Raw genomic sequence first — 13447 nt, 5'->3', positions numbered from 1 at the left:
CCGCCCTGAGCCTGGTCTTTGCTGGGGAGGGCGGGATATAATTAAAAAAATTTTTTTATTATTATGAACAGGGTTCAGCTTCTCGGATGGCAGCACCCATACCAAGATCGTTCCACTCCTGCATGGAGGGCTATTTCCAGAACATAGTGCTGAGGGACCACTTATTTCACTCATTATAATGCACATGAATCTCTGACTTTTGTCTTCTGGGTTTCTGGGGGTTTTCCTGTTGTTATTCTGTCTCTCACAGCTACAATAAACCTACCACATTAAAATTATGGACTGGTCATTTCTTGGTCAGAGGGCAAACGGGCAAATTTAGCAGGGGATCAAATACTTTCTCCCCTCACTGTATAGCAAATGTTAGATACATTAATATATACTTTTTAAAAAACCTGTTGCCTACGTCCTTGCCTTTCTCGGGGTGGCTGATGCAAAGCCTCCTGAAGGCTTTTGTAGTGCTCTGAAGGTTTTGGTTTCTCCAGATGAATCTTTGCCACTGAAACATTCAAGTCTGGAGATAAGAATGCAGGGTAATCCAGGCGCAGTGGCTTGATGGCATTGCTGGGGGGAGAGAAAAGAAAAACTAAGGCATTCAAATGTTGCCTGTGGAGATAATCACAATGGAAAGATCCCCCCCCCTTCACCCTGCTACATGGGCTGCTACTCTGATGATCACCCTTGTTGCTGAAGTCCCCTATATATTTGCAAGAAAAATAAGTTTTAATACGATTTTGATTCAGAAGTAAAAAATGTTAGTCCGCGACCAGAAGGAGGAGGAGTATCAGGAAGAGTGGATTAAATTTAATGATTACTTAGTTAAATATGTTACGTCAGATTAACTGAAAACAGCTTGCAGATACTTAATTGGCTTACGATTTTATTTATGTTAAGTGATGAATTAATATGTTTAATTTCATAAAGTGAAGATCTAAGGATGTTAATGTTTAAGTTAAATTTTATAAGAACTGTGATTTGGAAAACCGTTAAAAGGATATGCAATGAAATTCAACCAAGGGGAAGCGAGGAAGTCACTTAACAATGTTAATAATTTTCAATAAGGCTATGATTTATGTTTGTTTGTCTTATGTGTTTGTTGTGAAAACCAATAATTTTTTTGTTTGGAAAAGTAAAAAATGTTAAGGAGAAGGGAAGGTTATTTGGGTTTATATATACATCCTTTTTGTTTCAGCGAAGGAGCATATTAGGGTTCATGCTAAGGCGAGCTTTGGAGCAGGCAAGAAGAAATTTTTGGCCTGAGTGCTCTGCAATTTGCAGAGATCACGGGTGTGTGGCTGAATCTTTGCAATTCTCAACAGTCTGGGTACAGCACAGCTCATGGAGGGCAGGGAGCAGTTGCTCCTTTGACACTACCAGATTTGTGGAGGTCTGATGTCTCATGACTGCATGTTAAAGTTAGACAGGAATTTCATTTCTTTGCTGACGAACAAAACTTTATCCATTAAGCGCCACTGCCAAATGCTGAAACAGGAAGCCAGGTAAGGACTTTTCAAAAAAAGGTTTCTTTCACTGGACACAAGTGGGGAGTCCTGTGTGAAATATAAAACCTTGGGATGTGGCTATTCCCTCAGCCACCAATTGGAACCATATAAACCAGAACTTATACACAGCCCACCTGTTTATTGAGTATTCATCCTGATTTGTTAGCACAAAGTCTGTGAGGAGCCTAGACAACAACAGCTTTTTACTGAGCAGTCATTTTGATTTGTCTGTAGAGAGGTTATATGGCATCGCATCTAGCAAATGTTATCCTCAATTTCCACTGCATTTATCTGTATCACAAAGTCAGATTTTGGGGAGGTTTGTTTTGAACAAGAACAAACTCTGCTTTAATCGCACAACCTTATCCACACTTACCTTTCCAGGCACAGTCTCCACTGCAAAGTTCCATGTCCAAGTGCCCCCCCAATCTTTCCCTGTGAAAACCCCCTCTTTAAAGCTGAATCGGAGCAAACAACAATCCATGGAAAACCTGAATCACTGTTTGCTCCAATTCAGTTTAAAGAGCAGGGAGAAGCTCTTGTGGGGAAAGCTCTGGGGCAAAAACAAAAACACAGCGCTTGGACACAGAGTTTTAAAGTGTGGGCCTGTCCCTGGAAAGAGCAGGGCAAAAGGTAAAGGTGTACAAGCCCTTTGCTGATACACCACTCAAAAATAGCAACAGCCTGGAAGCGCCCATGGAAGAGTCTCTGAAGCTTGGCTACTGCACACTGCGCTGTAACTTATGGGCTTAAATTGTTTTGCGAAGGCAGCGGGGGTGAGCTAAGGGCAGCATTTGGCAATGGGCAGTGGGCTTGCACTTACATGCACTGTCCCCCTTCACTCTTTCACACACAGATACAGACACACAGCAGCCAGAGGTAAGAGAGGGGAGGGAGCTGGGAAAAAGAAAAGTAGGGCACAGGGGAAGCCTCTGTGGGAAAAATACACCAGCAGCCTTGCCCCACCTGTGGAGCAGATTATCCTGGTTTGGTGTAGTAATCTGGTAGTTTTCAGACGTAAGGTAAGTGTTCTAGAGTTCAGATTTTATGATAGACAAAGCCAGAATACATCAGAAATTTCCGTGGCAACATTCAGGTAAACCCTTGTTTCACATAGACTTTGGGGTTGCCTAGTGATGCTAGGGTTTCGCTCAAGAACTGCACCCTCCCAAGTTTTCACATATACCTAATGAGAGTGTGTGAGACAGAATATTTATTGTGCTGTATCTGACCAAGTCATTCTCAAAGTAGATCCACTGATTTCTATGTATGACTTAGCTGGATACATCCCATTGGAATCCCATAATTTGAAATGGGAACTCATTTCCACCGTAAGATGTAAACAGACCCTCATATCTGCATACATCTAAAACCCTATGGGTGATATCCAGCTAAGTAATGTTCAAAGTAGGCACATTGAAATCAGTGGTCTTAAATCAATGCGTCTACTCTGAGTACGGCTAACATTAGATATCACCATGTGGGTCCGATTCTAAAACATATGACTGACTGTATGCATAGCATTATAAAACAGAGTCCATTACATATTGAAACAAATCTAGTTAGATGTCAAGAATTGTTGCCTTATTTTGTCTCTTCTGTCTTCAGGAGGGGGAACCCGCAGAAACATGGAATATGCCACAGCCTTTGCAGGATCCGCACCTGGCAGTTTTAGCTGCAAAACAAAGCCATTTATGGCAATCAATAAGGATGATTGCTGAGATAGCTAATAAAATATAGCATAAAGTGGTACTTCAGATTATGTTCCATGACCTCCAATAGTCTCTCTACCCCCTGATTATGCATGGGAGACAGGCAAAGTTTCTATAGCTACTCATTGTCCGAAGTATTCTTGCAATTCTGTTACTACTCACAGGGAGCTGTTATGGAATTGTAGACCCTTTTCATGGGTTATTATCTGGCTGTCTCTATGGGAGACAGAAATAATGGCAAGCGGGGAAGAGTAGACGTAGACTTCAACAGAGGCTTGAAAGGAGCTGAAAGTTCTGTCTCAAAAAGCAAGAGTGGCGTCCAGATAGGGGCTTAAATGGGAAACATGTCACTGAGATATTGCAACAGGGTAAATGGCAAACTGGGTGGATTAAACTAAAAACCTTATCGTATTTCCTCCAGAAAGGGTCAACCCAGATTAAATGGACTGTCATTTTGATGTCAATGGCGTCGTATAGATGCTGCAAAAGACATGCATGCATGAGGACCACTGACTTCTCAATAAATATACATCGGCTGTACCCCAAATGCCATCATTCATCCATCCAGCCTGGGCATGATTAGCTCATTAGAGAAAGAAATCACCCCCCCCCTTTAAGTGTCTGTGTACACTATTCATTTTGCTTTTCCAGTTTGTGACTAGTTGGGAATGAATTAGTCCCACCTTGATAGGACCTTTTATTGTTGAAAAACAGGTCTCATTTTCATCTCTGTTCTGTACAGTAAAATTATACTGCACTGCTAGGTCTCCTTGCCTCATTTTGTAATACACAATCAGAAGTTTGTTTAAAATAAGCAAACAAACAACTTGGGCAGGGTGGCGTTTGCCTCCTAGGTGGGTCATAAGAAAAGGGTTAAAATGAGTGTGATGTGATTGGCCAGTGGAAACTGATAGGAAGAGTTAGGGATAGAGGGGGAGTTGTGTGAAAGTCAGTTGAGAGTTGGGAGTTGAAGAAGGAAGAGGGAGGTTAAGTCTGTGGGTTGGTCGAGTTGTGTGGTGAAAGGGTGAGAGGAATTGTTAGATGGAGTCAGATAGATAGTTGGAATAATCAGTTTGAAGTTGTTAGGAACACATAGGACAGTTAAGGAATTAAGATTAAGAAACTGCCAAGGAAAATTAACTGAAACCATAAGCTTGTTCATGTCTATAAATAAACTTGATTATTTGTTAATGTTAACAACTGTCTGCACTCCGTGATTACCCGTGAGGAGAAACGGGTTGGTGGCAGCGAAGAAAGCAATCACAGTGGTGGCACGGGGTCAATAGACCGTCAAACGTCCGGGGGCCCTGTATGATCGCCACAGGCAGTTTAGGTTAGAAAACATTTTTAAGAGGCAGAATGTTGGATAGCATAGACCTGATGGTGCTTCCTGAATTCACTCATTAATATGAGACTGAGAAGGAATCTTCCCTAGGATGTCTACTGAACCATCTGGAACTGTTTAAGGAATGGCAATCTTTAGCATGGCGAATCTCGTTTGCTCACTCTCTGCCTATAAAACACTACAAATAATATTCTGTGAGTTGACCTGTGGGCTGGAAAGTAATTTACAGTACATGGGAGGGGTGCTAGGCTTCATGATATTCTGGTCCCTTTCAGCCTTGTGATTCAAATTCAAATCATCTACTTCAGCAAAGAGAGACAAGACCTGATGTGAATATCCATATCCAAGACATCCATAGCAGAACATATATTCCACTTCTGCTGTGCAGAACACCTGTAGGTATAAAAATCCCTTCTTAGCATAACAATTCTCATTGCAAATTCAATTTAAAGTTATTTTATGGCAAACGATCACAGGTATAAGAAGAACAGAATTATTGAGTTTTTTTAAAAAATCCATGGTAAGTCCTTCCCTGAAACAGCAATTAAACAAAAAGGAAAACTTTGCAGAAATAGTAATAACAAGCTCAGTTCCGCATCCTTATAGCCAGGACCCAAAGAAAAAAGCTGCATTAATGTTGGTTTGGAAACTTTTGCATAAGCACCCAAGGAAGGAAAGGTGGAAGAAACAACAAGGGGATCATCTTATCCTGGACTTGGTCCCCACCAACAGGGAGGAACTGATCAGTGAAGTGGGGTGCTGGGAACTTTGGGAGGAAGTGATCATATCTTCTTGGATTTCATTATACACAGACAAGGGAAGGCTGAGAGTAGTTGGATATGCACTCTGAACTTTACAAAGGCTGATTTCAAAAAGCTTAAGGAACTACTGGGTGAGATCTCTGTGTCAGAAATACTCAAAGAGAAGGGAGTCCAAGATAGATGGGAGTTTCTGAAAGGTGAAATACTGCGCACAGCCCACAGAAAGCTAACCTCTAAAATGTAAGTGTTCAACAACGTGGTTTAAAAATATTGAACAACAGATTGTGACATTACTCCTTTTAAAATACATACGCAGTAAAAAAACAAGGCTGTGACTATAATAGTATTCTTCATTTTCTTGCTGTCTCCATGAGTTCCTGTGCTGCCTTATGCACACACCAAGAAAAGCAAGATAAGCGCAAAAATTCATTACCAATAACCTCCTCTGCTTATAAACACAAAGCTTTTAATCAAGTTGGTTTCATGTTTACAGAGAAAAAAGGGCTACAGAAGAGTTTATTCCCTTGAGTCTGAAATTTACTAGGTCACAAGAACATAGGAAGATGACTTATACTGAGTCAGACCATTGATCCATCGAGCTCAGTATTGTCCTCTACACTGACTGGCAGCAAGTAATCCAGAGTGGTTTGAAACACAACCAGCAGAAACCTTGCGGCTTCGCTTTCAATTATCCAGATTTATAGACAGCAGCTCTAATCAATAGTCTCTCTCTTTCCCTCTCACATATCCTCAGTGCAATGATTTGAAGCTTTCCCTCAATTACAAAGCTGCAGTTCAAATTAGACAAGGCACTTAAGATAGGTTGTGTGGTTTTTTTTACAACCATTGTGCAATATGCAATTAACAAAAATGTCTTACCATATTTCTGATTCTAAAAGCACATGTTTCAATGAAGGACTGTTTCTGAATGGGAGAGAAGAATACAAACAATTTGAGAGCTTCTCTACTGTTCACTACATAAAGACCATGAAACAAATCTTTCCATATTTTTTTTTGAATTTGCATTTTATTTATTTGTTAACATTCTTATACTACATTGGTAAATGTTGTCATATTACATTACAGGACTTACTATAATTTCCAACATGTATACAAAAATTATATACAAATTTTATATACCTAGAAAGAAAATGAAACAAAAAAAAAGAACCAAGAGAAAAAACAAAAACATTCCCCCGAAAAAAATCATACACATACCAACACACCAGCCTTCCTGTCTATCCCATTGTATATTCCTTTTTTAAAAATGAATGTACTCTTATTATTGTATATTTCTTTACATTTTATCTAATACATTCCTATATCATTATGTGCTCTTAGTCTTTTTTCTCAACTCAGTCTCACTCCAACGTCAATCAAATGCTAGCATAGATAGCGAACCTTTACTGTATTTTTGAACATATGTTTTATATCTATCCCACTTTTCCATAATTTTTTGTTTTGAATTGCCTCTCAGGGTATTTGTTAACTGTGCCATTTCAGCAAATCCTTGTAGCTTGTAATGCCAGTCCGTGGTTGTCGTGGCTTCTTGTTCCTTCTACCCCTTTGCCACCAAAGTCCGAGCTGCGGCCGTTGCACATAAGAATACCTCTCTAAAGGCCTCCGGGAAACAAATCTTTCCAAATGAAAGGCCGCAGGTTTAGAAAAGACTGCAATTGCCAGGTCTAATTCTGGATATTCTGATTATGAATCCACATTTGTAACTCAGATACACATAAATGGTTGGTTTCCACAAACTGGTGCATATGCACAACCATGAGTGAGCTATCTGTTTGTTAAGTGTATAAAGAAGAGCCTAGCTGAATCAGACCAAAATTAGCCTTCTGTTTTCAAAAGCGGTCAACTAGATGTCTTCTAGTGTTAAGCCTTCCCCTATTACTTGTACCAAGCATGCCTTATTCAGAGGTGTACCACTCCTCAATTTGGAGGCAATATTAAGTCTCCAAAAGTCACACTCTTCTGACGGTTCCATCATTGTAAGCATTTTGGCTTGCCAAACTGAATGATGCCTGCTCTCCTCACCCTGTGCACTATTCCAGAGGTTCTCCAGACCCACCTACCCAGCCAATCTTCTTTGGGGAGTGCACTGTTGTGCAAGCAGACGTCCTTGCATGGGCTTCTGCTGACAGGAATAATTAGCTGAATTCTGCCTTAAAGACTTGGATGTTCCAGCTAGAATTTTAGAACCTAAACTCTGGCAGCAAATGGGGAATGGAGAAGGGTAGTAATCTTGCACTGTGACCAAGTGACTGAAAGACTTAGCAAGAAGGAACCTTTATGCATTTGAATTTAAGGGAAAGTGTTACATAACTTATCAATTCTGATTATGTAAAACACCTAGCAGAGATTAATATTTTTACAACAGGAATTAATATTTCATATGTATTTATGGTCCTCTTTTTCGAAGCATAACCTGTATAATCCACATATAAGAGAATCTCTTTTTGTTATACTCACTTGAATGACTTCATAAAGATGCATGTTTGCATTCCCATAGAGCCTTGGAAAGTCTTTTGGACCATCAAAGCCCACCAGCTCTAAAGTAATCCTATTCCTAGGATCACTTCTCTGCTTTGGAACCTGAAAAACAAAACATGGGGTAAACCTATTAACTTGAGTACAATTTACTCCTAAAAGAAGCTACAGGAAATGTAACCTATTTGCAACAGCCTTCGTAGTACAGGTATCACAGGAACCACCTCCAGAATGAAAACAGGAGTCCACAAATTCTGGCTGACCTAGACAGTCAAGTCCAAAAAAATGCATGCCCATCTTTTCAGTCCCATCCTATTTATGTTGTGAAATAAAACAAACAAGATTATCTACTTAAGCTTCCAAGCTTCCCCTATGGAGTGGCCAAGAGAAGAGCACAGGGCCCCTACACCTTTAATAGTTGTGCAGAAGGTGCTTCAGAAGGTGGCGTTTCTTATGCAAGGCACACCTCCTGGAACTCCCTTTTCTGCACAACTAATAAAGCACGGGCTGGGCCGTCCATGAGACAGAGTGAAACAACCACCTCTGGTAGCAGGATCTGCAGGGCAGCAGATCTGGCCTACAAGGAATGCATGACCTGCTGTTGCTGCCGCTGCACTCCCCACTTGTCCCCAGAGCAGATCTTTACTCCCCCCTTGTTCCCAATGTAGATCTTTACCCCACGCATTCCTGATGTAAACCTCCACTCCCTGCTTCTTCCCTGGTGGGTGGGGAGGCGTCATTTTGTGGTTTGCCTCAGTTGCCAAAACGTCTTGGGCCAGCCTTGAATAAAAGCACAAGAATCCTGTCCTCCGCCACTTCCCCACACTTACGACCTCTCTGACATCACAGCAGTTCTATCAATAATAGCTACTAAGATTTTCAGACAGGTAGCTTTACGAAGATGGAAGTACAAGAAAAGCAGAAACATACCTTCAGAGAAAAATATCTCACGTCTCCGAAATTAATCGGAATTTGCTTCTTGCTTGGTCGGAAAACTTGGGGATTTGTGCATTTCATGATTTTATCAATGCTAATGCGAATCAGTAAGTAGGTGTCATGTTTAACATCAACTGAAAGAATCTCATGTTAAGGAAGCATAAATCTTTCTGGTGGGCAAGTGACCATAAAAGGAAGATGTGCATTGAGTAATAGTGCTAAAGAAAATTATGAGCAGCAAGTTACAACATCTAGTTAGCAGCCTGTATCTACAAGTCTCATTGACAGCAATGGGAATAAAGGTTAAAGCAGGTAACATATAGAGATCCATGTTCAGATTTCCCAGTGTTTGTATCTGTGGGGGCTCCAAATTTGACTGGAGCCCCTATTATCATCATCATCATCATCATCATCAATACCCCGCCGATCTGGCATACCAGATGGAGCTGGTAGACAGCTGCCCTGGACACAGAATTGACCTGCACCTCCATGGACAGCTGTGAGTCCAAAATGACTCCCAGGCTGCACACCTGGTCCTTCAGGGGCACAGTTACCCCATTCAGGACTAGGGAGTCCTCCATACCCACCTGCCCTGTCCCCCCAAAACAGTACTTCTGTCTTGTCAGGATTCAACCTCAATCTGTTAGCCGCCATCCATTCTTCAACTGCCTACAGACACTCACACAGGACCTTCACTGCCTTCACTGGTTTCGATTTAAAAGAGAGGTAGAGCTGGGTATCATCTGGATACTGGTGAACACCCAGTCCAAACCCCAGGATGATCTCTCCCAGCGGCTGCATGTAGATGTTAAAAAGCTTGGGGGAGAAGAAGGAACCCTGAGGCACCCCACAAGTGAGAGCCCAGGGGTCTGAACACTCCAGGAGGAAGGAGCGGAACCACTGTATAACAGTGCCCCCAGCTCCTGTAGACAGTCCAGAAGGATGTCGTGGTCGATGGTATTAAATGCTGCTGAGAGATCCAGCAGAACTAGGATACAGCTTTCACCTTTGTCCCTAGCTCATCAGAGATCATCAAAGATCTAAATAGGATTACCAGATGCTTCCCACTGCAGGGTTAATAGAACAGAAAAAGGATACATTTGGGGGTGAAATCTTTGCACTGCTTCACACTAACTGCCAACAAGCCATTCTATTAGAATATGAAATGTTATATTATGACTAAATTAACTTTATTAAAACCACAACTTATAAAAAGCACACTGCAGTTACACACAAGCTTTAAGGTATAGGGGAAATTCCTGGAATTATCTACGGGTTTTTTCCTGAAATCAAATGCTTCAGTGTTCTGTGCATTGGGTGTATGTGATAAGATAAGCTCACTGATTTATGTTCCAACATGATGACAAGATAGAAGCATGCTCCTCTGCATATTTACTTGGAAGTATGTACCACTGTGTTCAGCAGGACTTAGTAAGCATAAGATTTCAGCCTTGGGATTTATGGAATTTTCAGGTACGTCAGACCTCATTTAGAACTGCAATTCATATTGAAATTTGGTGCATCTACATGTTTCTTGATATCTGTACGTACTTCCACCCTTAACAGAGAAAAAGATGGTCCTTCACATTAGGTGGTTTTATTCAACCATCACGTCCTTCTTAATTTGAGATACTAGTCTGTGCCACATCTCGATACTCTTGCCTTCTTTTCAGGCACCCCCTAATTTACATTCTGAGACACCGCATACATCAGTGAAATCACGTACCGTATATCTGAAACACCACAGGAAAAAACCCACAAACACCCTGTTCTGCCCCTTTTTGTGAAGTTTTTCGGTCACAAATATATGCCTGTGTGCACAGCCGCACACATATCGAACATATGTAAATGGGGGAGTTGCATACACACACACACACACAATTTTTTTTTCATAAGAACAAATGCAGCCATGAAATGGAGGTGATTTTTCATGAGCACCAATGGAAGCTTTTTTCTAATGTCAGTTGTAGCATGAGGTGGTGGTGTACATCAGTTTTACTTTTTAAAACAACACTAAATGTGGCTAAGTTCTTTTTAGGTTCCAAGAAGCAGAAGAAAAATGTACTTGCTTGTGTTACCCATGTTGCTTACTTGTTCATACAATTTCCAGCCCAAGACTTGAAGCTCTATGCTAGGTTAACACTATGAGAATCACAATGAAGCACTACAAAGTTACACCAGTGCCTTTATAACTGCATCACAGGCATATACTGTATGCTAACCCAATGTATCTGAGACCAGGCTATTAGTATTTGTAAGAAGGTATTAACAGTCTAATGAAAGGAGAAAGTAAGGCAACTTCTCAAAGAAAATCTCATTCCCTAGCTTAGTCATCAAAACTTATTTGCAGTCTCATAGTAACTAACAGGTAAAGTATCTCCTGTAAAACGGAAAATTCTATGGAAAAATAATAATGTGAACATACTTAATCTACGTACCACATCACCACAAGGAATTAAATTATGTACATCAAGGTACTGATTAACCGTTGATTCTTCAGATGCCTTCTGATTTCTCATTAACATCTATAAAAAAATGGAAAATTAGGTTCTGCAATTAACTAAAAATAGTAGATACTGCAACCTGAAGCAACTTAGCTTTGCACATAATTTGAACATTTGATCTACATGGCATGTACCGGTAATTCATTTTGCCACATACTAAATTGAACGCCTGCAGTATGGCCAAAGACATTGACTCCTAAAATTTGAGTCACGTTAATCTAGCAGGTGGGCCGACAGGACATCCAGAAGGGGTATGTGGATGAACTGACATAAAGGAACTAAAATGGGTTGGGAGTGGAATCTTTCCATTGCTCAACTAACTTCTCACACCTTTTGACTTAGAATGTATGCAATAGGGGCTTTGAGAGTAGTTCTTAAAGCAAAGTAAATATTAGGGCTCACAATCTGGACCTCATAGTTCTGGGGCTACACACTCAAGATCACAGGTCTATAGGCAAGGCCTCCATCTTCTGAACAGAGTATAAATTCCGATGTACAAATATAGATTTAATTGGGAAGAGGACTGACATTTATCCCAACATGATTGTTATTCTAGTACTAGCTAGGAAGCTGAAATTAGGCACAAACAGCACCCAAATCAGAGGCTGGGCTCCATCAAAGGAAAAAAATTGAAGGGAGGACATTTGCTTGGGGGATTTGATGATAATCAAGGTACTTTCCAAGCCACTCAAAAATCTGGGATTTGGCATGTACCACGGCACACTGTTTAGAAGAAACGTCTAAAAAGCGGGCACTTTTGCACCAGACAGACAAAATGAGTTTACGTCATAATAGAAGCCAGCATTCTAGCACAGGCATAGCCGAGATGCAGAAAGGGTGGAATGCTGGACTATGGAAGTTCTGCTTCTCAAAAGCCCCATCCACACCTTCAAAATTATGTTGCTTGGATTTGAGAAGGGAGCAGGTACCTGCACACTGGCCCACCCCGTAACCTCAGCACATGGGTGCGAATCGATCTCTACACACGGACGGGTGTAGGCTCTTCCATGCGCCAGTTGCACATACAAAGCCTACACACGTAAAGAGCCCCTTTCTTATAGCATCACCCAAGCTTGTGGAGACGAGGGGTGCCAAGTTTCTCTCCCTTGCACCCCCTTCCACAAAACCAGCGAACACATGTATTGGAAGATGTGAGCGCTCTGGTCTATGGTCTCTATGCGCGCGATTTGATGTAGAGAAAGGGGCTCTTTCTGTAGGAACGGCGAGCATGCGTCCATTTCTTTTTGAGAGTGGTACATTTCGAAATAAAGTTGCATCTGGGTTTGGGGAGGCCTGGAGAAGACCGTAAGGCGGAAACGTTAAGAGTCGCATCAGCAGAGCCACGAAAGGATGGGCAGGATGCTGGCCAGGGGCCAAACCCAGCATCCCCAAAAGCAGGTACGGAGACGTGTTTCTCTTCTCTTTGAAAAAGCGGAGCTGGCTCGCCCGTGAGGCAAAGCGCCCACCTCACAAGGCAGGACCAGCAGGCGCAAATCTTTATCCCCCCACTCCCTGGGTTCCTGAAGCACATTTCCCCTCATGCCTCTTTCCCAGGTAGGAGGGCGGGCGTCATTTTGGGCTCTGCCTCAGGTGGCAAAATGTCTCTGAGGAGGAGGGCGACGAGGGAAGTCTGCCCCCATCCTCTCTGGCCTCAAGCCCATGAAATGGCGCCCGGACTTCTTTGAGGACACTGCGCTCTGCACACGCTCAGGGGCACTTCTTCCCTGAGTAGTACCATGAGGAGGGAGCGGGCCCTTTCCCCCTTGAACTTTTCGGCCGAGGGGCCTCCTTCGGCGCCGACGCTATCGCTCTGGCCGAGGCCGAGGCCTCGCAGGCGGAGGATCGTCGACAAGGAGGGGGGCGCGACGGCGGAAGGCGAGGCTTCGGCGCCGCCGGTGGAGGTGACGCTCGCGTGGGGGGCGGAGCTGAGCGGCGGCGGGGTGTCGTCGGCCGGGGCGCCCCGGCTCGGAGGCTCGGCTGCCTTGCGGCCGAAGAGGCTCCGCATGGCGGCGGCGGCTACGATGGTCGGTGGTGGCCTTGGTTCTTTCTCATCTCCCTCTGGTTGGGGAGGACGCGCCCGCCGGCAGCCCCGGCTTTGCTGCCGCCTTCTCCGTCGCCTTCTCCGGCGGCGCTTTCCCCCCTCAGGCGGCGTCACAATTTGGCTGCTCGGCGGCGGCCGCCTCACATAAAG

The 13447-nt window shown here is 42.8% G+C and overlaps 2 protein-coding genes across 3 annotated transcripts in view; both read right to left on the bottom strand.

The window, feature by feature from the left end:
- Positions 1-4338, bottom strand: part of LOC128399382 (uncharacterized) — a 23249-nt gene extending 18911 nt beyond the window's left edge. The window contains exons 1-2 of one of the 2 annotated variants that reach the window (XM_053360781.1): positions 3047-4338; positions 384-564 (exon numbers count right to left, since the gene is read on the bottom strand). In XM_053360781.1, the coding sequence (XP_053216756.1) occupies positions 384-508 (125 nt within the window). In that variant the 5' untranslated portion in view covers positions 509-564; positions 3047-4338. Of the gene's footprint in view, positions 1-383; positions 833-3046 lie in introns of those variants that run through there. The other variant, XM_053360770.1, reaches the window with a different exon arrangement.
- C2CD6 (C2 calcium dependent domain containing 6) lies at positions 1249-13447 on the bottom strand. The gene is made up of 8 exons (XM_053360937.1): positions 12992-13447; positions 11191-11277; positions 9851-9902; positions 8747-8886; positions 7799-7921; positions 6200-6244; positions 4884-4952; positions 1249-3177 (listed from the first exon to the last, which is right to left on the bottom strand). Exons 1-8 carry the CDS (start codon positions 13259-13261, stop codon positions 3061-3063), a joined length of 903 nt encoding a protein of 300 aa, XP_053216912.1. The 5' UTR covers positions 13262-13447; the 3' UTR covers positions 1249-3060.

This window comes from Podarcis raffonei, chromosome 1, assembly GCF_027172205.1.
Source record: "Podarcis raffonei isolate rPodRaf1 chromosome 1, rPodRaf1.pri, whole genome shotgun sequence".
NCBI lineage: Eukaryota > Metazoa > Chordata > Lepidosauria > Squamata > Lacertidae > Podarcis > Podarcis raffonei.
The sequence above is the reverse complement of the archived record's forward strand: the minus strand, read 5'-3'. Positions and strand labels throughout refer to the sequence as shown.

Excerpts from the sequence above, each read along its gene's own strand:
- C2CD6 (XM_053360937.1), bottom strand. The coding sequence starts at position 13,261 with ATGCGGAGCCTCTTCGGCCGCAAGGCAGCCGAGCCTCCGAGCCGGGGC. Across the intron at positions 7,922-8,746 it reads TGAGATATTTTTCTCTGAAG|GTTCCAAAGCAGAGAAGTGA; the intron begins GTATGTTTCTGC and ends TTTGTTTTTCAG. Across the intron at positions 3,178-4,883 it reads GATATGGATATTCACATCAG|CTAAAACTGCCAGGTGCGGA; the intron begins GTCTTGTCTCTC and ends TTTGTTTTGCAG.